This window comes from Peromyscus leucopus, chromosome 9 (genome assembly GCF_004664715.2).
Source record: "Peromyscus leucopus breed LL Stock chromosome 9, UCI_PerLeu_2.1, whole genome shotgun sequence".
Taxonomy (NCBI): Eukaryota; Metazoa; Chordata; class Mammalia; order Rodentia; family Cricetidae; genus Peromyscus; species Peromyscus leucopus.
This window is the reverse complement of record NC_051070.1, coordinates 90,141,339-90,166,170: the sequence shown is the minus strand read 5'-3', so window position 1 is coordinate 90,166,170 and position 24,832 is coordinate 90,141,339. Positions and strand designations below refer to the sequence as shown.

Genomic DNA, 24,832 nt, shown 5'->3' with positions numbered 1-24,832 from the left:
TATTCTAGGTGGCTTTCCTCCTCTTCCCTTTCCCTTAAGACATTTATTCCCTCCCATGATCCCTTTCTAGTTTCAGGATCTATTATCACCCACCCCCATACACACACACACACACACACACACACACACACAATATAGATCTATATAGGTTCTTTTTACCTTAATGGGAGCAGTGTTTACTGGTAAAAGTAATTCAGGAAACTGTTTATAATATTTACTGAAGCTGAGCATGTATATCTTATGGTCCTGATCCTTATTTCAGAGGGATTACTTAAAAGACACAAACAACCACTGACACCCATCAAAGAGCATGCATAGCGAGGGTCAAGACAAGTGTGCAGACAGCAGCCCCAGCCGGAAGCAGCACAAACATTCATGCACAGTAGAACAAGTAGGTAAAGGTTGTTCCAGCCACACACTGGAATAAAACACAGAAATGAGTAAGGATGAAGTACCATTCCCTGCAACAATGTGAATAAATCTAAGACATGAAGGGGTGAAAAAGAAGCTGACACCAAGTGTCATAGAGTAACCCATGATGTCATTTACAAGAGGTACCACGTCAGCTCAGTAAATACTGTGTGGGTCTCATACATCCATCTATGTGAAGTCCAAAATAAGCAAAACCAATGTGCAAAAACATGCCCAGTGGGAGGGATCTGGGGTATAAGTTGACTTTAAAGGCCCAATTGCCAGTTTTTTTTTTTCTGGTTTTACACGTCTCTCTAAATGGTAAGTTAAAAAAAGGAAGGACACACTCAGTCTCAACAATCAGGTGGGCGAATGGCAGATGCTCTGTGAAAATGGCATTCAGAGATGTTGGGCTGCCTACAGTTCTCCTTTCGAGGGGGGTTTCACCAACAATAGCTATCAAACATGGAAGTTTGATGGTTTACAATAGTGAACATGCTCTTGTGTCTTTGTAACTGCTGTTTTAAGAGAGAGCAGTGGCCACTCGGTGACAGTGCATGGTGCACGCCTTTAATCTCAGCACTCAGGAGGCAGAGGCAGGTCTCTGTGAGAGGCCAGACAGGTCTACAGAGTGAGTTCCAGGACAGCCAGGCCTGCTTCACAGAGAAACCCTGTCTTGAAAAACAAAAGCAAAACGAAACAGAAAAAAGAGATAGCAGTGAACACAACTGTCTGTCGTAGGCATCCATCATTTATCTGGTGGAATCTAGATGTAGAAAACCAGGTGTGTGAATATGTGTGTGTGTGTGTGTTGTGTGTGTGTGCGCGGGGGGGGGGGGCGCGAGTGTGCCTATGCACATGCAGACATGCAGATGGAGGCCGGAGGAGAATGTCAGCTGTCCTACTCTATTACACTCTGCCTTACTACCTTGAGATAGTGTCTCTTATTAAGCTGGAGCTAGCCTGGCAGCCAGCTCAGTGAGCCCCCTGTTTCTACCCCGGCAGCACTAGGGTTAGGAGGACCTGTACATAGCCAAGCATGGCTCTTTTTTTGTTGTTGTTTTAACATGTATACTTGGGATCTGATGCCCTCTTCCAATGTCTGAGGGCACATATGTGGTACACACAGATACATACACATAAAATAGTAAAATAAGTCTAAGAGTGGAAATCTTGATGAAGCTATCTGCCCACACTTAGTTCAGTTATATGAGTGTGTTCTGAATGGTAGATTGTTCTTCTATATGTTTAGGAGCAAAAACAGATATGAAGAAAGTGTCAGCTCACTTTATTCCTGTGTGTACTTCAATGTCACAGGACATGATGTCCCTCCATTAGTCCCATAATTTAGTATGTAAACACAGCACCTGCTAGGTCTATTTCCAGTGGGGGAAACGCAAACCTGCCGAGGGGAGGAGCCTGCAAACCTGCCGAGGGGAGGAGCCTGCAAACCTGCCGAGGGGAGGAGCCTGGAAACCTGCCGAGGGGAGGAGCCTGCTCAAGTCACACACCAGCAATCACAGTGAAAGTCAGTCCCAGGAGGCTTTGCTCCTTCCCCTCCTAAGATGAGCACACAAAACACAGATTTCATTATGATGTGCACACATGCCAATTGTGGCACCCATACGTGTTGAGACACTTTATTGTGTCCCTCCCTCTTAGCCCTTACAGTAGCTGTTTCTTTAACTGCTTAACAAGGGCTGGCTTCTTTTCAGCCTTCTACTGGGAGGGAACTTGTTACCTTTAACAATCCGATTACAGCTTAATTAGGGAAGTCTCTCCTCACTCTTCCACTCATCTCACTTCTTCCTAAAATAAGTTCATTAGAATTCTTTTGAAAGCTCTCTGTGTCGTCTTGGAGCTTTTGTCTTCCTCCGCCCTCATCCTCTGCTCTCCTCCAGTAAAGTAATCCCAGTTGAAGATCTTCAGCAGCATCTTAACCATAGGACACTGCAGTGGCATGGAGGCCACTGTCCAACTCTCCAGTAACCAGAGCTTAGGAAAGCCTAACCGCTGGCATTCAGAAGGCCGCTTAGTCACACCCAGAGAACTCTTTAGACCAGAAGAACTCGAAACAAATCCTTTACTCTCTTTTTTGAAGTAAGTATTGTAAGCTTAATTTGAGATGAAGGTGAAACCAGAGGGAGAAAGTGTGTGTATGCGTGCGCACACGCTCGCGCGGTGCGTGCATAATGGAAACAACTTCATGGATCCATCAGCGCAGACAAATGGCTTGGACTCAAGCCTGGAGTCCGTCCACACCCCACTGTGTAACTTACCTAGGTAACCTCTCTCGGCTGCACTTTTCTCATGTATAAAATGGGACCAAGGACAGTACTTGTCTGCACGAGAGAACGATCAGTTTAAAATACTTAACATCAGTGCTGGTCACATTTATCACTACTTGCTTCCACTAGCATGTTCATATGGGTTCAAGTGCATGTGTGTAGAGGCCAAAGGTCAGCCTCTGGTGTCATTTCTCAGGTGCTGTTCACCTTGTTTTTGAGACAGGGTCTCTCAGCAAAACTTAGAATTTGCCGAGTGGCGTAGACTGGGTGGCAATCAAGCCCTAGGCCCGCCTATCTCACGTGTGCGGTTAGGGTACAAGCACGTTCTTCCCCTCAGCTTTTTCACATGTCCTCTGGAGAGTGAACTCAGGTCCCCATTCCTGCACGACCAATACTTGACTTGCTTAGTTTCATCCCCAGCCCACTGCTTGCTCTTGCCCCTGGATTCTGCATATCTGATGGATAGAGAAGCTGCATTTGCATCTGGCCAGTCTTCAAGTGAGTTGGCCACAGTATTCTGAGGTACTCGCTGTGCTAAACCCAGGAAGTGATTTGGGGTATAGGGGCTGCTTCTCTTAGCACCAACATTGACATGAGCTCAGCGCTATGCCCCGATACCCTGCAAAAGATTCTGAGCATGGACACCTCATGATGGAGGGACTGGAGGCACTTTCCCCTGTACTCTGGGAATGGAGGAATTTATTATGAAAGAAACACCAGGGAGTGAAGAGTGGGTGGTGTTTACAAACATGCATCGATCATGCTTCTAACAGAAACCACAAGCAAAGGGAAGACATTCATCCCACTACAAGAGGAAGTGGCTTGCACTGTGGCCACAATGATGTCATGGGGCGGGAGAGGGGGTGAGCTCAGCCCTGAATGTCTGAGACAACCGTGCTTCAAATCTCAGTTCTGCTACTGATTTGAACAAGTTGCTGGAGTATTTTGTCACAATATGTGAAATGCAAAGACTAGAAGTATTTTACCCCTTTGGGCTGATGAGTAACAACTAAGTCATCAGACAGGTGATGAGCCCAATACACTCAGATTGCAAACATGACTGCCTTGGTTTCTGCTGTTGTTTTCTGGAAGTAGTGGGATGAGACTTGCAGCTCCTGGTTTTAACACGTTCTCATTCTGTACTCACAGGAAGGGAGACCTTCTTGGTATCTGTGGTAGTTACTGGTCATTGGTTTCCTTGTGGTAGCATGAGTCTTGTTTTGGTCAATGACTTGCTGGAGAACAAGTCCTAGGATGAAGCCTTTCATTGCCCATTTAATAAACGGGAAATTTGCCGGGGCCCAGGAAGGCAGAAAACCAGGAAAAAGAGTCACGGTGTGTGTGTGTGTGTGTGTGTGTGTGTGTGTGTGTGTGTGTGTGTGTGTGTGTGGTGCTCAAGGTCACAGGAATCTTCCTTCACTTTGCTCTGCTCAGCTATGAGGGAATGTGTTTGACTCCAGGGAAAGACTACCATTGTCTACATATGCTTCTCTACTTCTATTTATTTGTTTATTTGTTTGTTTGTTTGTTTTGAGTCAAGGTTTCTCGGTGTGTAGCTCTGGCTGTCCTAGAACTCCCTCAGTAGACCAGGGTGGCCTCAACCTCACAGAGATCTGCCTGCCTCTGCCTCCCAAGTGCTGGGCATAAAGGCCTGTACCACCATTGCCTGGCTTCTAGATAATCTAAAATAAAGCAGCTAAAAACACATTCCTATGGCACAATATGTTAATCAGGTTTCTGCGACAGAGATGAAAGCTACATTTCTAATTAACCTTCACAAACCAGGATTCACATCGATTTGATCTAAGCCACTGCTCTGTAGGTTTTTTGCTCACTGCCAGGGACTTGCATCTCCATACAGACAGCACATGAGGGAAATCATCCTTAAAGATGGAGTCAAATTAGCAACAAATCTGGTTCCGTGGGAACACAGCAAGGACAAAGAGGCCAGGCGAGCAGCCAGGCACCCTGTCGAATCTGAGGAAATCTGCCCTAGACACATGCCCAAGGATTTAGTTTTGAATTGAAAAATTTGTTAATCCTGCAAGTCTAGAAGAAGCCCAATTAAACTTATTGATAAATTGTCCTATTTAAAAAGTGTTATTGGTTTGAGACTTTTGTATTGAGCCTTTATGCTTTCTTTCCTGCATTCATGTCATATAGCATATTGGAAATTGAAATTAAAAAGCCTTAAAGTTTTGTCTTTTCTCTTTAAAAAATATTTTGTCGTATTAAAATTTTATTTTGTGTGTGTGAATTTGTGCATGTGCGAGTGTGTACGTGTGTGCATGTGCATGCATGTCTTTGTGTGTGTCTCTATGCGTGTCACAGTGCACATGGGAGGTCAAGGACAGCTCCGGCTGTCATCAGGTCATTGGGCTTGGCTGAAGGGCTGTCACACATGGAGTCTTCTGACCAGCACTGCTTCTCTTATTTGTTGTCCCTTCTTTCCCTTTAGTAGGGAACACACATCTGTTTTGGACGACATTTTATTTGCATATATGGTACAGATATCAATGAAATCACAGATTATCCTTTTTGGTTTAGCTGTTTTCTCTCAATGCAGTATCTATGGAATTTATCCCTTTTGTTGAATGTAGCAATTAGGCTTTGTTTTAATGTGCCATAGTGTCTTCAATATTACAGTTGACCCATTTTGCTGGTGGTGAATCTTTATGCACTCCAGTCTTTAGTTATTAGGGATAGAGTGTCTACAAATGTCTATGCACAAATCTTTTAGTGGACAAATACACTCATTTTGGGGTACTAAAGAGTAAAACTGCTATGTATTCCCCACAGCAATGAAAAACATCCCTGTTACTTCACTCGAATAAAAATTCCTTTTGAAGATAGGTTATGTGTAAGAGTATAATATTTAATATTATTGTCAATGTACAGTTAATTGAATGTGCTCTGTAGTGATATCCAATAACTAGTAATGGCATGTCCAGGCATGTTCCTTGTACAGTTACACAGGAGACATGTATAGAAGTATTCATAGTAGCATTTTTGTGCAGTTTCAAAGATAATATCTTCACTAATTCAATAAACGACAGTAGACAAACAATGAGATGTCCTCCAAAGTGGGCATATTTAGCTAAGGGCAGCAATATGAATGAATCTCTTCAGTGCAGGGACTCAAAGCCAAAAGGTTCTGCTGTGTGCTGTAGCCATGAAGAGTTAAAGGAGTCACAGCACTGCTATAGAACACCGAGGAGAACAGAGCTGGCTAATGAACGCAGTGGGACAAGAGTTCCAAGGGAGGGACAAGCTGCAAAAGCAGCAAGTGTTTGTCTTGAGGAACTGTGAGGGGACCAGACTCCAACTACCTCATGAGCATTTACCATTAGTCTGCAAATGTCTTAAAGGAGTTGGCGATGCTGGGCTGGGCATCATTTTGTATACTTTGTCTGTCTCTAATAATGAATGCACAGAATGTTTGAGACTGGGGCATGCCCTAGTGTCCATTCTCATTATCTTTCTTCCCAGGACTTTAATCCTTTGTTGTCCCCAGGAGCTTGACCTGGCATATGGCTCTCCATCTAGAGCCTACTCATGTCAGAATTCTTTGTAAAAGATATGGTCATAGAACTAAGTTCCAGCCAATGGCACCTGAGCCAAGGGAGGAAAACATCGGGGTTACATCCTTCAGTGGTGTCTTAGCTAGGGCTTTTATTGCTGTGATGAAACACAAGGACCAAAAGCAACCTAGGGAGGAAAGCATTTGCTTTAGTTTACAACTCTGAGGTCACACTCCATCACAGAGGGAAGTCAGGTTGGTAGCCTGATGCAGAAACCTCGAGGCAGGAACCTGGAGGCAGGAACTGAAGCAGAAGCCATGGAGGAACACTGCTTGCAGGCTTGTTCCTGACGGCTTGCCCAGCCTACATTTTTACACACTCCAGGGAAGGTACCACCCAGAGTGAGTAGGGCCTTGCCACATCAATCATTAATTTAAGAAATGTCCCCAGAGCCTTGCCTACAGACCAATCTTCGGGAGGCATTTTTTCAATTAAGATTCCCTCTTCCCTGATATGTCAAGGTTTGTGTCAAGCTGACAAAACCAGCCAGCACCATGGCAGCGGCTTGCCTATCACTTCCCCGGGAGACAGTCAATGCGCTGCTGGCACATGACTTCAACTGTGCACACAGATGATACCTTAGGAGATGGAGCAGACACAAGACTGAAGAGCCACGAGTTCAGACTTCCTCTTCAGAGAAAAAAGCTTTTTGGGTTTCTTAAGTGACAGAAATTCACACAGGCAGCTTGACCTATATGATCTAACTCATGTGACATTAATGTCCATGTTTATTGTGAAGGGGGACGGCTCTCAAATGTATGCCATTGAAAGCACTGTGAACAGTAAGGATTCAGCTCTGGAAGCTAGTCTGGCTAAGTTTAAGTTCTAAATCTGCCATTTGTGATACCTTTGATCAAGTCCTTCACCCATCTGGCTGTCATTTCCATCACCTTTAAGGGGACCGATGACGATACCTTCCTGCATCATTAGGGAGCTATAAAGGTCAAATAAAAAATGTGACAACTATATAACTGGGCACAGAAGTAAAAAATTAGCACAAAGGGAAAATATTGCCATAAAACTTTACTTTTCAACAAATCAATCACAGTTGATACCAATAGTTTTCTGAATAACTAGCATGGCATGTGATTTTGCAGATTATTTCTTTAGCAGGTAGGGTCTGTGAATTCTGCATGCTTATGCTGATTCACGGGATAGTTTGCAGGTCATGCTCCACGGAGACAAAGCCAAGGAATGCCTGTATTGTTTCCCTCTCAATTTCCCCAACTTTTTAGCTCTACATTTTCCCATTGCATTCCACAGAAAACCCTCAGAACTAACTCTAACCCTAAGGAAGGTGTTGAGAGTCATTACACAGAAAGATTTAATTGCTACCTTTCCCTCTGACTTTAAAAGAAGTTACAGAGTTGGGAAGAGCAGGGGAAATAATGGCTCAATCAGAAAGGGTTCTTTCTAGAGTATTTTCTATTATGGAATACATATGTGGGTAGTTTGCAGAAATCCAAGGAGCAGGGCTCAACAACACCTCTCCAAACTACAGACTTACCATACTTTCAAAAACTGAATAAGAAAGCCACAGAAGCTCCCACAGTCCTTGATTTTTCATCTCCTCACTGAATAGATCCCATCTGTCAAACTCTCACAAACCACGAGAACCTTCTTATTATCCTTGGACTAAGCCCAGCCATAGAGCTCTGGTGATCAGCGCATCCCTCTGTCAAGTGGAAGCAGTGTTTGTCAGCAGCAGCCTCATCTCTGTGCTGCAACCACAGGGGCCTGCCCACATCTTCGCTCCCAGTAAACCAAGCTTGGTGATTCCTTCCTTCCCCTTTCCCATCCCTTCTCTTCTTTCCCTTTCCTACCTTTGCACTGTGTATGTGGTGCTTAGGATTGAACCCAGGGCCATGCACATGGCAGACATGAACTCTATCACTGAGCTTCATCTCCACCCCTCACAGATCTTCTTTCATCAAAAGCTGCTTCTTTTCTGCCAGACTTTCCAGCCTCAGCATAGGAGGCAAACCCCAGAGACACATTGCTCACATAATCTCAAGTACTACCGTTTCCCTTCGCCCTCTTGTGCTTCTACATATTTCTCTAAGCCCTTATCTCTATCTACAGGAAATGGCATTTGTTGCCTTTCTTTTTCTTGTCTTGCGCATTAAATAACACCTCTGTGAGAACAGATATCTTGTTATTCTCCAGAGCACTGCAAAATGAAAGGCTGAACTCCTATAAGTAGGTGCATGGATGGATGCTACTTCATTGTCATGTAAATGTGCGGTCTATACACTTAATGCCCCTCCCATGCAAGTTTACCACAAGGATATCCTGGTGTTCCTGGAGCCAAGCTAATACTGTAAGATGAGTAACCCATGCTTCCTCATCTCAGGGCGACAGCATGAAGTAGTAAATGCCTCTCAGTGGCAAAGATAATCAGTGAGTGTGTTCTCTGAAATGCATTTGGAATGATACTAAGTAATCTCTCCATTCTGACAATTCCAATGATGGGACTTGCCTTTCTATATTTCTTAGTAGTCCTAAGAAAAACAATACTTTCTTATGGGGCTGGAGAGATGGCTCAGTGGTTAAGAACACTGGCTATTCTTCCAGAGGATCCAGGTTCCTTTCTCCATAGCCACATGGCTGCTAACAACAATCTGTAACTCCAGGTCTTGGGGATTTTTTGCCCTCTTCTGGCATCTGTGGGTACTAGGCAAGGTACATAGACATACACGTAGGCAAAACACGCACACATATAAAATTTAAAGAAAAAAATTAAAAAGGATCTCCACATAACAGAATCTCAGTTTTCTTTCCATCAAGAAAGACTAGGCTGACAGAGCCTAATTTCTTGTCATTTACAGTGTTGATCCTTTTCAGTATTTGTACTGGAGCAATAAAAAGATTATTTTCTAGAGTACTACTTGTTTACTAGTAGAGGTCAGTGAAATGAGTTGATCATATATAGTTGGTCCCCTATAGCCACAGGTTCTGCATCTATGGATTCAGTCAACCAGAGAATGAGAATATTAAAAAAAATGCTTACACAGCATTTATGCACCAGGACTAAATACGAGCAATTTAGAGGTGATTTAAAGCATCATGGATGATGTGCACAGGTTACATATAAATACTATGCCATTCTATAGGAGAGGCTTGAGCACATGCATGCTCTTTGTATGTGCATAGTGTCTTGACACCAATGCCTTGGTGACAGCTGCATTGATTTTTAACCAGTTATACACCGGGGCATGTTAATAACACTCGTGCCTGAGGGGTTATGGTAGATTCCGAAAGTGGCAACCGTTCTCTCTTCTGTGGCTAGCCATATGCAATACGGATTTACAGCTCCTCTAGTCAACAGATGACATCTGCTTCTCCAACCTTGGTGTTCTGGCTCCCTCTGCAATTTCCTACAGGTCAGAGGGGGAGAGACATGAATGAGACCTCCAGAGGCTCTGGACTCTTCTGGTGGTGGTGATATTTTGTTTCTATTCTTTAAGTTTTCCTGAAGATTAGAGGGCAAAGACAGTCACTAGATTAACCATAGAGACCAGGCAGTGGTGGCACACACCTTTAATCCCAGCACTTGGGATCTCATGCCTTGTTCCCAGTATTTGGGAAGCACACACACCTTTAATCCCAGCACTAGGAAGGCTGAGAGAGGAAGTGAAATGGCTGGGTGGAGAAAGGCATATAAGGCAGGAGGAGACAGGAACTCGAACTCCTTTGGCTGAGGACTCAGCAGCATTCAGTCTGAGGATTCATGGAGACAGGAGCTCACCTCCCTTTCAGCCTGAGGATTTGGTTGTAGTGAGAAGTTTCTCTAGTGGCTTGTTCCTTTGTCTCTCTGATCTTTCAGTATTTACCACAATATCTGGCTCTGGGTTTCTGGTATAAGACCAATTAGGATTCGTGCTATACTACTCATTCATTTAGAAGCCTGTCCACTGGCCAATGAAGCAATCCACACTAGTGTGTGGACTCACCCCAGGAGAAGTCATGCTAGACCATACCACGGATGGATAGTCGCTCCCCAAATAAAACACAGCCCCCATCAAACCCACAGCAAAAAGGAGATATGAGTACAGCAGTGACCAGAAGAACCAGCCAGGTTACTGAAGGCTTGTGAGTAGTAACTAACATATTTGTTTTGCGATACTGAGTTATTGGGGTCAGTTTATTATAAAGAACCAGCTAACTAATAGAGACATGTACAGTAGCAAGTAAAGAGATCCCTGCAAAGGAAAGGGTTTTGCAGCTTCTCGTGAGCTTTGTTGTTTGCCTCTGGTAAACAGGGAGTCCATGGGTTGGGTCCCTGATCTATTTAGCTTCCATGCTTACTCTTGGATAATGAGGAAGATCACCAATCCCCAGTTCTCAAATCTTTATATTTTGTACCTATCGTCTTCATTGCAATACCACAGAGAAAGACTTTAAGTTAACACATTAATCCTAATGAGAAAGCAAACAGAAATACAGTTTATAGTATAAACAATTTGGGTTGAATACAGAGAATTAGAGAGAGAAAGTGTACTATTCTGGATAAAAGCAGTTGCCACTGTGAAGAGAGGTTGGTAGTTAGCTAGGACCCATTATGGCTCTATCCACATCTTCTCTATATCTCCTAAGCATTCTGTTGCTCATAATACTTTTCATGTTCATTATTGCCACAATATTGTTGTATAGTAAACTCTGTGGAATTCAGTGAATATTAACTTGTATTTCTTATCCTGCCCATGAGTTTAAGAACTGGCTGGGGATTTGCTATTCTAGAGTGGGCATGACTGTACAATTTAGGCCATTGGCTGGGTTGGCTTGGTTACAGGTTGCGGGATAAGTAATTTTAATTTCATGTGTCTTGCATTGAGGCCCAGACTTGGAGAACTCATTACTTATGCCTTAATGTTTCAGGAAGATGACCAAAATGTGGGAACTAGCAGCCAGACTTGTCAGGCCTTTTGTGCTTTAAATCCACCAATAGCTCATTAACAAAGCAAGTCTGAGATCAAGGGTCAAAGACAAGCGGCAGAGAAGACCTGTTCAATGGTTCACCAGCCATGACTGGGTGTTCAAATTTCATTCAGGAGAAGGAAAGAACTGAGACCAATTACTCAACCAAACACACTATATTCATAGTACATTTTCTTCTATGCTTTTTTCTACCATTGAGCAGAAAAGATAATTGATATCTCAGATAATCTCTCTTCATTCAACGCAAACAGTCTCCTTATCATTCACTTCCCAACCAGTCCCTCCTCCGTGGGGCTGTGATGGCTAACCAGACTGCATCATTTCCTGAGGTCTGCAGGACATGCAGCTGCTGAAGCCACACTCTGCTGCCTCCTACTGCCCCACTGCCACTGTACTTAACCACCTGACCTAGATGAGGGAAGCCAACAAAAAACTAACACCACTAAATAAACACCCACTGCGATTACAATTAACCAAGCCACAGAATTGTATTTTCAGCTGATTTTTTTCCCTATGAATTTTAGGGGAAAAAAGAGCAAGCTGTATAAAAGCAACTCATAAAAAAAAACTAAGTAAAACTCATTAATATCTATCTTCCTAGGGTATAGACAGATCAACAAACTTTCTAATGCCCCAAATCTTCTGTATCTATGGAAAAGACATATGATGTCTGCATATTTGAAAAGTATACCTCAACATTTTCAACCAATTCAGCTAAAGAACAAAACCATTCGATCTTCCTTTTAAATCCTACCTCTACCTCATGGCTGTTAACCTTGGAAAAGTGCTTCATCTTAAAACCCACTCCCATTCCCTCCCTCCTTCCCTCCCTCCCATCCCCTCCCTCCCATTCCCTCCCTCTCAATGCCTTCCTCTCTCTTACCCTTTTTTATTTCTCTCTGACCCCAGTTTTAACTTCTTCATTAAAATATCTTCCTTACAGGAGCTGGAGAGAGGATCAGCTATCAAGACCACCTGCTGCTCTTGCAAAAGACCTGGTTTGGCTCCCAGTACTCATAACTCATAACCACACTTCCAAGAGATTCAATGCCCTCTTCTGGGTTTCTGTGGATATTGCATGTGCATGGTTCATGTATTGACAAGTAAGCACACACACACATAAATTAACAAATAATTTAAAATGTCTATCTTAAAGACAAATTATAAGAAATTTATATAAATATAAATAAATATATTTGTAGCCAGACTTAGCACCTCACACATAGTAAATATTTGGCTGTTATTACTGTTCAAACTGGAGGTAGGAAAGTAGGTGGATCACAAAGCCTCCACTGACTGAGTCTAGCATAAATGACTAACATAGAATTAATCACCATCTAGAAAAGAGAAGAAACAAATGTTTTTATTCAGAGTTTCAGAAGGGATTTAAAGAAAAAGGCTAAACCACAAATGTAATCTGTGTACCAGACTCTATGACCAGGCTTCTGAAAATTCTAGGTCTCAGTTACTGAGGAGGCAAAAAGGTTGTAGGGAGTCTGGGCTGGTGAGACATATCAGAAGGCAGATAGCAAATTGTAATTTGCAAGATTGTGTGGGGGCTGTGTATGAGGCTTTGCCATTTGGCAAAAGGTATAAAAAGTAGAAAACCATCTTTCTGTCTTTTCAGGAGCTATATTTCTTTTATAGCTTTGATTACAGTTCTGTACTTCAGTGCTTGAGAGAAGAGCAAGGAAGCAAGCACACGTATGATTCCATTTTGGAGACAGACAGAAGAGAGTGATGAAATTTCTATGGCAGTTTGGAAGGCTGCAGAGAAAACACCCAGTTCTCTGCTTATTAATGAAGGATACCCACTGTCTTCCAATTTCAACTTTTTACTGCTGTTAGTTTCTTGGTAACAGCAGGTGCAATGATAATATTTGACTGTGTATTCCAGGAACAAATGAGGAAGAAACAAGAAAAACTATGGCATGCTCTTGAAAATTAGATATTGCTTTCAGTTTCTCCATCTGCAGTGCCTTTAACTTTGTCCCCACAAACTAAGTGGAATTTTCCCATAATATGTTGCATGCTTCTTGATCTCTTTTAGCTCTGTTTGCCAAGACTAAAGCACATGTGATAAACAAAGCCATTTAATACCAGAAAGTCCACCAAATAGCCAAAACTCTTTAGAGTCAGTGCATGACTTCAGAAAGACAAGATTTAATTTCTGTTTCTCTTTGATCAACCATGTGATGAAAGAGACAGGTTAAATGTGACCTGAAGGAAAGCTCATTCCTAGAACACTGTGGCCCTTTTGTTTTATCATGCTATAAAACTATATTGGTAGGTAGATTGACGTCACATACCAATTGGTCTTTTAGTGATTTGAATGAGAACTTGTCCCCCATAGGCTCACGTATTTGAATACATGGTCCCCCAGTTTGTAGGACTGTTAGGGGGAGAAAATGGGGGAGGGTGCAACCTTGGTGGAGGAAGTGAATCACTGAGGGCAGGCTTTGAGAGTTCATACTCTCACCCACTTGTACTCTGCTTCCTGTTTGTGGTTGAGATGTGATCTCTCAGATTCCTGATCTTGTTGCCATGCCTTCCTGCCATGATGGACTCCTACCCCTCTGGAGCTGTAAGACAAAACAAACCCTTTCTTCCATTGGTGCCTGTTGCCATGGCATTTTATCATAGTATCAGGAAAGTAGCTAATGGGACCTTGTTTTAGTTTTCTCTTGTTGAGACAAATGCAGTTTAAAGAAAGGCTTTGTGCCGACTGACAGTTTACGATCTATCAGGGTGGGGAAGCCAGGGCATCAGGAGCCTGAACTAACTGGTCACATGTCATCCTCATCCAGGAAGAGAGAGATGTTTGTATTTATCTAACTTTCTCCTTTTCATATAGTCCAGTATCCTAACCCAAGGAATAGGTGACTGCAGTGAGCAGACATTTTTACCATGGTTAACCTAATTAGGACAGCTCCTCAGAGGCATCCCAGTGGCTTCTCTCCAGGGAATTCTAGATTTCATCAAGTTGGCAATTGAGAGTAATCATCACAGACCTCTTCCACTATTCCACTCTGCATAACCAGGAAGAAAGGAAGAAACACACACCCTTGTACAACAGGAGTGTTTAAGCCCACGGGACTTCTGTACTGAGGAGTCTGTTGACATTGGACTGAGCGTTTACATGAGTCAGGCATTGGCCCCACAGTGTCAGATGTTGGCTATAAGGTGATAAACGTGGAAATGATGGCTCTTGGTCTCAAACTGTCTGGAGCACAGGTTCTTAAACCATGAGTCATGATCTCACATAAGGTCTTGTAGCTGAATGCAGAGAGTGGAAAAAATTGGCGAGAGTAAAAGATTTTTGAATATATAAAAACAAAAAAATTAGTTAAAAATGAATGCATAACAAATCCAGCGGCCTTGTTGCCGCACCTGCCTATAGAATTGTGTGTCTTCCTTGTAGCCTTCCTTCTCAACACACAACGGGTCAGCTTGCCCCCAACACACCACCATGCCTTGTCGTGCTAACAAATGCTCTCTGAAATGCCTTGACTCAGATTCAGGACTGTTGAATGTTGTAAATTACAGTTTTTTTTTTACCTATAGAGTTTTCTGATTTCTATAGAACCATCACAATTTAATTATAGAAAAACTTCTTTGCCTTTTATGATTGTCATTCCTCAGCGTGTACCCATCTTTGGTTCATACTGTGTTATCATGTTTGATTTTAAAAATCAGTCTGAATCACTGAGTTGAGTTTTACAGAACTTGTTAATTTGGCTTTGGCTTAGGACAGAATTCCCAGCTTTCTGAAATGGCCCAAAACATATTTCAGCCATTTTGCATTGTACTATGTATCTATGCAAAGCAGTGTTCTCAGTACTGTCGATTATAAATCAAAATATTGATCAGTTCTGATAAATGTTGATGATGCTTTGTCTACTAGTACCAAGTATTAAGCCAAGTTTTATTTTTTTGTGTAAAAAAAGCATGCCTATCTCATTAGCATGTAAATCTTCATTCATCTTTAATAAGTGGTAAAATTATATGCTTAACAAAAATTTGTTCTAAAATTTCTTCCTGATTTATCTTCAGTCCATGTTTGATTTGTACACCTATTTTACATAGCTCTTTACTTGGGGTTGCATAATAATGTCTTTGGTGGAGGAGGGGAGCAGACACATGGAAGCAAATGGGAGTGCACATGGAGTGTGTGTGTGTGTGTGGGGGGGGGTAATTGATTTGTAGGGAATACTATCCTGATCATAGGGCTCCATTTCAGAAGAACAAAAGGACACTAAATGAAGCCAATTTTAGCAGGGCAGTGAGGGAGAGTTTCCCTTAAATTGCACACAAAGGAACTAGTCACAGGAGCAGCTAGCGCAACCTTAGAATGACCCCATTGAGAAATGCCCTGTGACAGTCTCTCCTACCACCACGGACAGAGCTGATAACTTGCTTCTAATCAATGTTTGATGGAAAGAATGAGGCGTTTTTGCAGATGTAAGAGTCTTAATCACTAGAATTTAAAGGAGATTTATCTTGGTGACTGACTTAATCCCGTTTAAAAGCAAGTCTGAACCCAGGGATCAGGAGCAGCAAGAGTCTCTCTGTTGATAATTCTGAATACAGCCTCAAGGACATGAGTTGTGACACCAATGTGAAGGAGCTCAGAGGTGGATCCCTCCCTGCTGAGCCTCCAGATGAGAAGAGGATCTGGCTGATACCTTAATTCCAATCTTTTGAGACCCTAAACAGAGAATCTGAAGAGAGATGCCTGGACTTCTGACCTAGAAAAAAAATCTGAGTTTTAATAATGGGAGATAACAAATAAGTATGCTTTGAAGCTGCTAAATTCGTGATCAACTTTATGCAACAATGTAATAAACATATATAATATCCAAGCACAGTGACACTCAAAATCATCTGGATGGGTGGGGTGGGCAAATAAGACCATTTGGACTTATGCCATGGGGCACTCTGGGACAATGTAAGAGTCTAGGCATTGCCCATAGACGACTACAAATGATGCTGGGGTCACAATCCGATGCTTTAAAATCTGTTGAGACAATGAATAAGTAATAGAAGCATGTTTCTAAATAGCATTACTAGACTATTATTACAATAGCCTATTCCAAAATTTTAAAGTATCTCAACAAATATTATTGTAAGACCATTATATACAAAGAACTTTACTGTGGTTACAGGGCTACAAGTAGTGATTAAGAAATAGAGTCAGCAACAAAAAGCAAATATTAAGTCAACACATCTTTAGGGAACTTGTGACCCTGGAAAAAACTATGCTGTTATGTGGAGATTAAGGGCTCTGTAATGAGGTAAGATACAACCCAGCAATCTGGGTCACAGCTGAAAGCCTGATAATTTGAGGTTTCTCTTCAGAGTCTAATAAACTATGTGAAAAGCTGCCAGGTGTTAATCAAGACCAAGGCAGACAGTCATAAGATAAACTGTACCATGAAAGGCATGATGGTTTGAAGGAAATGAAAGGAAATATTAAGAGAATTAGAATTCTATAGTGATGAAGAACTCAGTATTATAAATAGTTTTTAATTTAATTTAATTTTTCTTTTTTTTTTCAAGACAGGGTTTCTCTGTGTAGTTTTGGTGCCTGTCCTGGATCTCACTCTGTAGATCAGGCTGGACTCAAACTTACAGAGATCTGCCTGGCTCTGCCTCCCTAGTGCTGGGATTAAAGGCGTGCGCCACCACTGCCTGGGCAGTGTTAGAAATGTACAGGTATTTATAAATTGAGAAATCACATGCCATGTGTCTTCCAGATTTATCTGAAAACACTCTAGATATTTACAGGTGGCCAATGTCATCTCTTGACAGTGGGGGCATTCATGTTATCCGCCCTGCTTATTGGGCATAGATGATGGCTCTGGAGAAGGTCAGAAGCATGATACTGATGGTTCTGTGTTAACATATGATCAGTATGGCACTTTTCAGAAATCAGAATTGAAGCCAGAGGAAACATCTTTCCTATTCATCCATATCCCTTCAACATCAGTGCCCTTGTAAGAGTGTACCATTGCTTCTTTCCTACACGTAAGCACACAGCTCTATGGTACTTTCCTTCTTGTTGTGTGAACAGGTGTGTGTGTGTGTGTGTGTGTGTGTGTGTGTGTGTGTGTGAGAGAGAGAGAGAGAGAGAGAGAATAAGTGTGTGAATGAGAGAGAATGTGTGTGCATGTGCAAGAGAGAGTGAGTGTGCATGTGTGTGAGAAAGAGGGAGAGAAAGGGAGAGAGGGAGGGAGGGAGGGAGGGAGAGAGAGAGAAAGAGAGAGAGAGAGAGAGAGAGAGAGAGAGAGAGAGAGAGAGAGAGAGAGAGAGAGCATGTGTACGCTTGAGTGTTTGTGGGTGCATGTTTGTGTGAGTACATCCATATGGACATCAGAGGTAAGCTTGGTGTTGTTCCTCAGGAGCTACCTACCTTCTTGGTTGAGAGATGGTCTCTCATAAGGACTTGGAAATCGAAATTTATATTAGACTGGTTTGTCAGTCAGCCCCAGGGATCCTCCTGTATCTGCCTGCCCAGGGCTGGAGTTGTAATTGCATGCCATCATGCTTTCCTTTATGCTTATGCTGGCATTAGTTTGCATGCTTCTGTAGGAAGCACTGTTTGGAGGGAGCCATCTCCCAAGACTGCAATGTGCTTTTCAAGAGAAATGTTCACACACTTTAGAATGATGTAATTAAGAATGATTGTAATGTTAAACACATTACAAGTATAGCAAATGATTGATCAAAGGGGCAGAAGACAACAAATAAGAGAAAGGGGGGAGTGACTGTATCTCTAACACTTTCCTTACTGTGTCATTGTGACCAGCAACAGCCTTGGATTTCACGTCGGGGAGCAAGACAGTCTTTGTTTCATTTTTTAGATGACACAGTGAATCTCAGAGAGATCACCTTAGGCTTGTGAGTTAGTGTAGAAATTCAACGCAAATGATCAGGCACGTGCTTCCCCAGCACTATGAAAAATGAAAGCAATATGGACATCATAATGAGTTGTCAATGGTTTTACAATGGATATTAAGTGGGGTGTGAGCAACTTCTTCCGAGATCAATCCATACATTCTCACACAAAATGGATCATTAAACACTTCTATATGTAAATAGAGAGACTATTGGGATGGCTCCTCACTTTCTTCTTGTGTTTTGATAGACAGCTTCTGTTATAACAGACAGCTGTTTCAGAACTGATATAATTGCTCTTTCATAAGTCCCACTTCTCCTTTGAGAGGAGATTGGCAGTCACTGGCAGATTTTAAGAGAGGGATATTACTGAAATTTGAAACAAACAAACAAACAAACAAACAAAAACCCCAGCTCCTGAAAACAGATTATAGCTTTCCCTCAGAAGCGCTGTGCACAAGAGGAAATTGCTATGCACACTTTCTGCTTTGGAAGCACCTAGGAATTGCTTGTCTTGTAAGGACACAAAGGCATAGAAAATGTATAACTAAACAATAAAAAGTGTCACTGGGTTGAGGATGAAATCAACTCAATTCCATATCCTGGCTCTTGTGAATTGGCAGTGTTTTGCAAAGTAGAGTGCACTCTGAGAAAGAGGGGGTATGGATCTTTCATCTGTGACTCTTGGTTACAGGGCTCAGGGAAGTCCAATGCCCTCTCTGACCTGTCGAGGCATCCTACCAGGCAGTGGGGAGAGAGGGTAAATGCTATAGATGCTTTGCGGCCAGCTCAGGCCGCAAAGGTGAAAACTGCTGTGGCCAGTGCTGCATTACTGAGGGAGTGGCATTAGAGACCGCCCCCACTCTCAATGTGTCAGAGCACTGGCTGCCCTGGCTGCTCTTGCATGTCCTCAGTGCTGTGAAATGATCTAAGAGGCCTTCTATTTTTATAGCTGTGTTTCACTTTAATGGGTGTGTTTTTAAAAAAGAAAACCTAGGACATCAAAGTTGGGATTTCACATGCAGGTAACAGTGAGCTAAGAGAGAAAGTGAATTTGAGTAGGTATAGTAAGACATACAAATAGTCCTAGGCAAACCTTGGAAACGGCAAAGGCATGAAGACTCAGTGTTAACAGCTGAAGACTAGGAAATGTTTCAGAAGGTCATTTTCTCCCTCCCAGGTGTTTTCACTACTTATTTGCTGAGATTTTTGTTATTTGTTTCTTTCTATAAAACAAATACATGCTTAAGACAAAAAGTTTAGAAATGTAGAAAAGCACAAATGGGAAATATAAAAACCAAGCCTGATGCTTCCTTCTAAAGATAAGCACCATCAACTCTCTGCTGCTTCCATCTTTCTGCCCATAAAAAACGGGGCCAAGTGCATGGTTGCTTTTAGAGTACCATTTTTGACCTACCGATAGCTAATGAAAACTTTAAAATGGGATGTGTTCTTTAACTGTTACCACTGAAGTGCATACCATCACGAGGTTCAATCAACGCTTAGCTCTGTATAATTTCAAATCAACGTGGAGAGAGGGTCACAAAACCCAAAGGCCTCAAAGCCAGTGAGAGGTCAGAAGAGAGTTTCCTCAGTCTCTGTGAGTTTGAGCACCGGCTGCTCCTGGCCAATCCGTTAGTATTTCCCCTTAACCTGCTGCAGGGCCTAGAGTTGACCCAGGGGACAAGAGCAAGGTTGAAGGATTCTGACAGCTCTTTCTTAGAGGGGGAATGGAAGGCACAACAATCAGAAAGGGATGTCCTTGTTGGAAATTCAAATTCCTAGGCTGGCCCCAGGTTGAAACTCTCTAGGGAGGTAGCTGGAATGTGCATTTAAAACATGCTTTTATGTGTCACACACAGAACAGTTCAAAGCCATGTGAAGTAAACTCAATGAATATTTGCTGAGGGAGTAGATAGCATGGGATGGGTATGTAGGAAACCATAATCTCCCATAGCTTGCTCTCCAAGCCTTCATCCAGGGGAAATACAGGCCTATGTGGGGGTAGAACTGAGCAGAATCCAAGGTCCAGCTCTCACTCTGGTGTATTCAGAGACTCATGATGAATTGGGCTATAATTCAACTCAAACCTGAGCAGGATTTCTGTGTCAATCACGCTGGATACCCAGGCTTTGTGTCTAGCTCTCTTCTTTGCTGGAGACACAGGAATGTCTCGTTCTGCACACACTATCCACTTTAAAGCAGAACTATCTTTGTATAAAATCATACTGTTGATTGTTAGCTCTTTTTATACAAGGCTACACCATTCTTGTGGGGCCTACTTGCTCCTCAGCCACAATGAGGCCAGTCCTAGGAACCATGAGACTAGGAGCCACTTAAGGGCTCGCATAAATGTTTCAGTGTCTTTTAACATCTGATAAAACCACAATTATAATCTACTCTTCAATAAAGTCAATCTTTCATCAGCACACTTATAAAATATGATTTCTAATGTTTTCCCATCAAGAAGTGGCCCATAAAATTCATAATGGGCTCTGCTGACCCACAGTTCTAGGCCCAAGGAAGAGGCACCTACCTGACAGGCATTATACAGGAGTTGATGCTCAAACTTCTTGATACCAAGAATGTTTTGGAACATCTCATAGAGTTGTTCTTTGCTCAGAATCAACTCAGAAGCTGCACTGGCTGTCATCCGGGCTTGTTGCTTCCTGGGGTCCTCCTCGCCACGGTAGATGGCATCAAACTTGGCCATCCAGGAGCTCAGCACGGTCTCCTTGCTGAGCCCATCAATCTCCGGCAGGCTGCGCACCCTCTTCTCAATGTGTTTCTTGAAGACCTCCCGAGAGTCATTGGCTGAGCAGCCACCGCTCTGCACCATGCGGGCCACACGGTCACTCTTGAGAAACACCTGAGCGAGAGAGGACCAAGAAGGATGGGGTCAGCCATGAAGGTGCCTGTGCCCTGGACTGCATCCTTCACATATATCATGGGATGCACCAGCGTGGCCATTCTCCACTGATTGGGTCCTTGCTGTGAGATTTCAAACAAGTCCCTTGTATGCTTTTTTCATACCCAAATCTTAGAGCAAGAGTAAAGTAGTACAGTAGCTCCCCTTTCGTGAGGGGTGTGTCCCAAGACTCTCACCGGACGTCTGAAACCACAGATGTGAGTGCACTTTACTTGCTCTGTTGTTTGTTCTGCTTGGAGACTTTGATAAAGTTTAATCTATAAGTCTGAAAAAGACTAGCACCAATTCCAGCAAGAAAACAATTCCCGTGATATATTATAATAAGAACTATTTAAAGTTTGTGAATTGCTTAACTCCAGGATTTTTCATTTAATGCCTTCAGTCTAAATAAAGCTGTGAAAATTGAGAATACAGCAGAAGGGAGAACTACACAGCTTACCCCGTGGGCCGTAAGGATTGCGCTCATGACAGGTGCATAGAAAGCATAGGCCGCGCTTAGACTGGGCGGGGCTTCCCAAATGCTGCTGCTCAGTGGCTGTGCAAAGGGTGCTGTGAACCTCTTCAAAACATTAGTGTTCCTATCTATAAACTGGGGAAATAATCGACTCTATATAGGTGTTTTAATTAAATGACTCATTTTGAAAAGAGCACTTACAACAGTGCCTGGATCCCTAAATGCCACAGGGGTTCTTATTATTGCCATTAAGTATCTAGCATACAGCACTTAAATGTTAATCACTACATGCATCTCGTTTATGCTCTAAAGGATACTTATCATAACTGGAATTAAGTATCAGGAAAATATGTGCTAATTTTCTGTCTCCTTAACTGACATGAAATTCTAGTGTGCAAGGAGTGGATACATGCTCCTCAAATTATCTCCAGTCTTTGGATAGCACATGGTACTCTGAAAATGAGCTAAAAATACTGTAGCTGTTAGGTTCAGTCTACTCTGGAAGGTATGTCCAGCCTTGTGCCATCGTGATAGGATGTTATCATAGGCAAATGTTCAAGACCTGTACAGTCAAGTTCCCAAAACAAAACAAAACAAAACAAAAACTTTCTCAAATTCATAATGTTTTCAATAAGTTTATGAATCCATATTGGGCAGCCTTTATAGCTGTCCTCGGTCACATATGACCTGAGTGTAGATGGGAATCCAAGACTCCACAGAGGGGTAGTGACTTGCCCATCGTAACTACCCCGGCCTGATTATAGTGTCTAGAGAGAGAGGAGGCGTGGGGGAGAGAGTGGTGTACATGCACATGTATGTGTGAATACCCACACTGGTGCATACTTAGAGCCTGGGAGGATCATCAGTGGTCTGCTCGATCACTTCCCACCATATTTCTCTCACTTGACCTGGAGTTCGGCTGGCTATTGCTGTTGTTTTCACATCCCTTTAGTGACTGAGGTTACAGAAGCATGCACAACTTCAGTCAGCTTTTGCTGTGGATTCTGAGGATTTGAAGTCAGGTTCTCATGCTTGTCCAGCAAGTACTTTTATCATTTAAACTATGTCCTCAGTCTCCACGTGGTCTCTTCCTTCACTCTGCTTCCTCCTTCCCTTCGGGTCCCCTCCACTAAGTGGAGGACCTTCCAGCTTTGCTACCTGAGTCCTGGGAGACTGCCACTCACTAGTTTTCTCTTGCTCCACTGCCCACACTTGGAAGCTCACACAAGCTCACACACAGTTATGGAGTGTACTACAAGGTACTGCTGCTACTGCTTCATATTCACAGAGAGGAAAATAACTGACACTCTGGAGCTGTGTCCTGGTCATGCTCCAGAGCGTGCACAAAGGTCCTCCAGAGGATGCTCAAACGTTCATCCCTGGCCAGATGCCAGCACTTGTCTTGTAGGCTCTGAAAAACTGTTAACCAATGTGGCCTCCATCTACTGTTGATTTAACACAGCGATTTAGAAAAGAGGGCTGAGGGTTTGTCTTCCTGGCATGTTCTGGCTGCCTAGGACCTGGAGCTCAGCTATATTTGAGAGTTAACTTTAAAGTCAACTAGAGGAAATATTTCAAATGTGTTTCAGGCCTGATACAGCTTTCATGAGCTACAGAGTTCACATGGGAACCTGCTCTGCTTAATGAGGATTTGCTTAACCTGACATGTTATGGGTCTCAGCTACAGGCCTAGGTCTCAAGGAATAGGGAGCTGGAGAGATGGCTCAATCCATAAGCACTTGGTGGGCAAGCAGGCAGGGGCTGGAGAGGTGGCTCAGTTCATAACGCACTTGGTGGGCAAGCATGAGGACTTGAGTCTGATCCCTAGAAGCCATGTAAAAGATCTGGGCATGGTGATGCAGACTATAATCCCAGCACTGGCAAGGTGAAGATAGGGGGAACCCTGAAGCTCAGTGGCTGGTCAGCCAGCCTGGCCAAATTTACAAGTTCTATATTCAATGAGAGATCATGTTTCAAGAAATAAGTTGGAGAGGTATTGAGGAAAACACCTGAGGTTAATGTCAATCTCCAATGTGCACGTGCACACATATGTGTGCATACACACACACACACAGAGAGAGAGAGAGAGAGAGAGAGAGACAGAGACAGAGACAGAGACAGAGACAGAGACAGAGAGAACATGTATACATACACAGAAGAATAGTAATGCTGTAAAGCAAGTTGCGGCATCTTTAGGAAGATAATGCAGTGTTGTGAGTGAGGATGCAAAACCAAGATGCTGTGTCACCTGGGATAAATCACCCTCTCTCTGATTTCCCAATTTCACATCTGTAGGCTGAGAAAATTGAATTATGAGGTCTTTGTATTATCCTTCTAGCTTCAATGTCTTCATGGGCCATTTTCTTCTTTCTTTGAGTGCTTACTAGATAGGACACACTGTATTAGGTGCTGGGGTACAATAGTAGAAAGGTACAGACTGAGCACTCACAGAGGGAAACAGAAGTCACCCTAATAATCTCATACCAAATAATCACAATCTGGAATGATCACTGACAGCATAGAGTCCAGCAGTCAGGGGTGCCTGTATGGGAGTCTACGGTGGCCAAGGAGGACCCAGCAGTCATGGGTGCCTATGTGGGAGTCTCTGGTGGTCAAGGAGGACCCAGCAGTCATGGGTGCCTATGTGGGAGTCTCTGGTGGTCCAGGAGAACCCAGCAGTCATGGGTGCCTATGTGGGAATCTCTGGTGGTCAAGGAGGACCCAACAGTCATGGGTGCCTATGTTGGAGTCTCTGGTGGTCAAGGAGAACCCAACAGTCATGGGTGCCTGTGTGGGAGTCTACGGTGGTCAAGGAGGACGCAGCAGTCATGGGTGCCTATGTGGGAGTCTCTGGTGGTCAAGGAGAATGCAGCAGTCATGGGTGCCTGTGTGGGAGTCTATGGTGGTCATGAAAACCTTCCAGAAGTAAACAGCTCTGAGATGGTAGTGCATGTGAGCAAAGGACAGAAGAAGAAAGAGGACACAGGTATTTCAGACTGAAGGAATAATTTATGTAACAATGCCAAGTGTCTGAAGACACAGAGAATTGAGTGTAGGCCATGGCAATGAGGTGTTGGGGAGTGCTGGTATGAGATGGACAGGAACGACTACACATCCAGAGCCAGGGCAGAGGCATGACAGCCACTGGTGCATTTTAAGGGCACCAGAGAAACACTGATGGTTACAAATTGGGACACAGCACAAGAGTGGGAGGAGCCAGCTGAGAGGTCCCTCCAGAGGACAAGTAAAGAGCAGTGGTGGATAAACAAGAGGGCCTCCATATCTGTTCTTAGCTGTAATGACCACAGAAGTTTAGAAGTATTCAAAAATGCAG

At 43.1% G+C, this 24,832-nt stretch overlaps 1 protein-coding gene across 1 annotated transcript in view; it reads right to left on the bottom strand.

Annotated features, from left to right (window-relative positions):
• LOC114710370 (calcium-dependent secretion activator 1) overlaps positions 1 to 24,832 on the bottom strand; it is a 114,203-nt gene that overhangs the window by 73,105 nt on the left and 16,266 nt on the right. Inside the window, exon 3 of the mRNA XM_037208289.1 lies at positions 20,652 to 20,984. Coding sequence (XP_037064184.1) covers positions 20,652 to 20,984 — 333 coding nt within the window. The remainder of the gene's footprint in view (positions 1 to 20,651; positions 20,985 to 24,832) is intronic.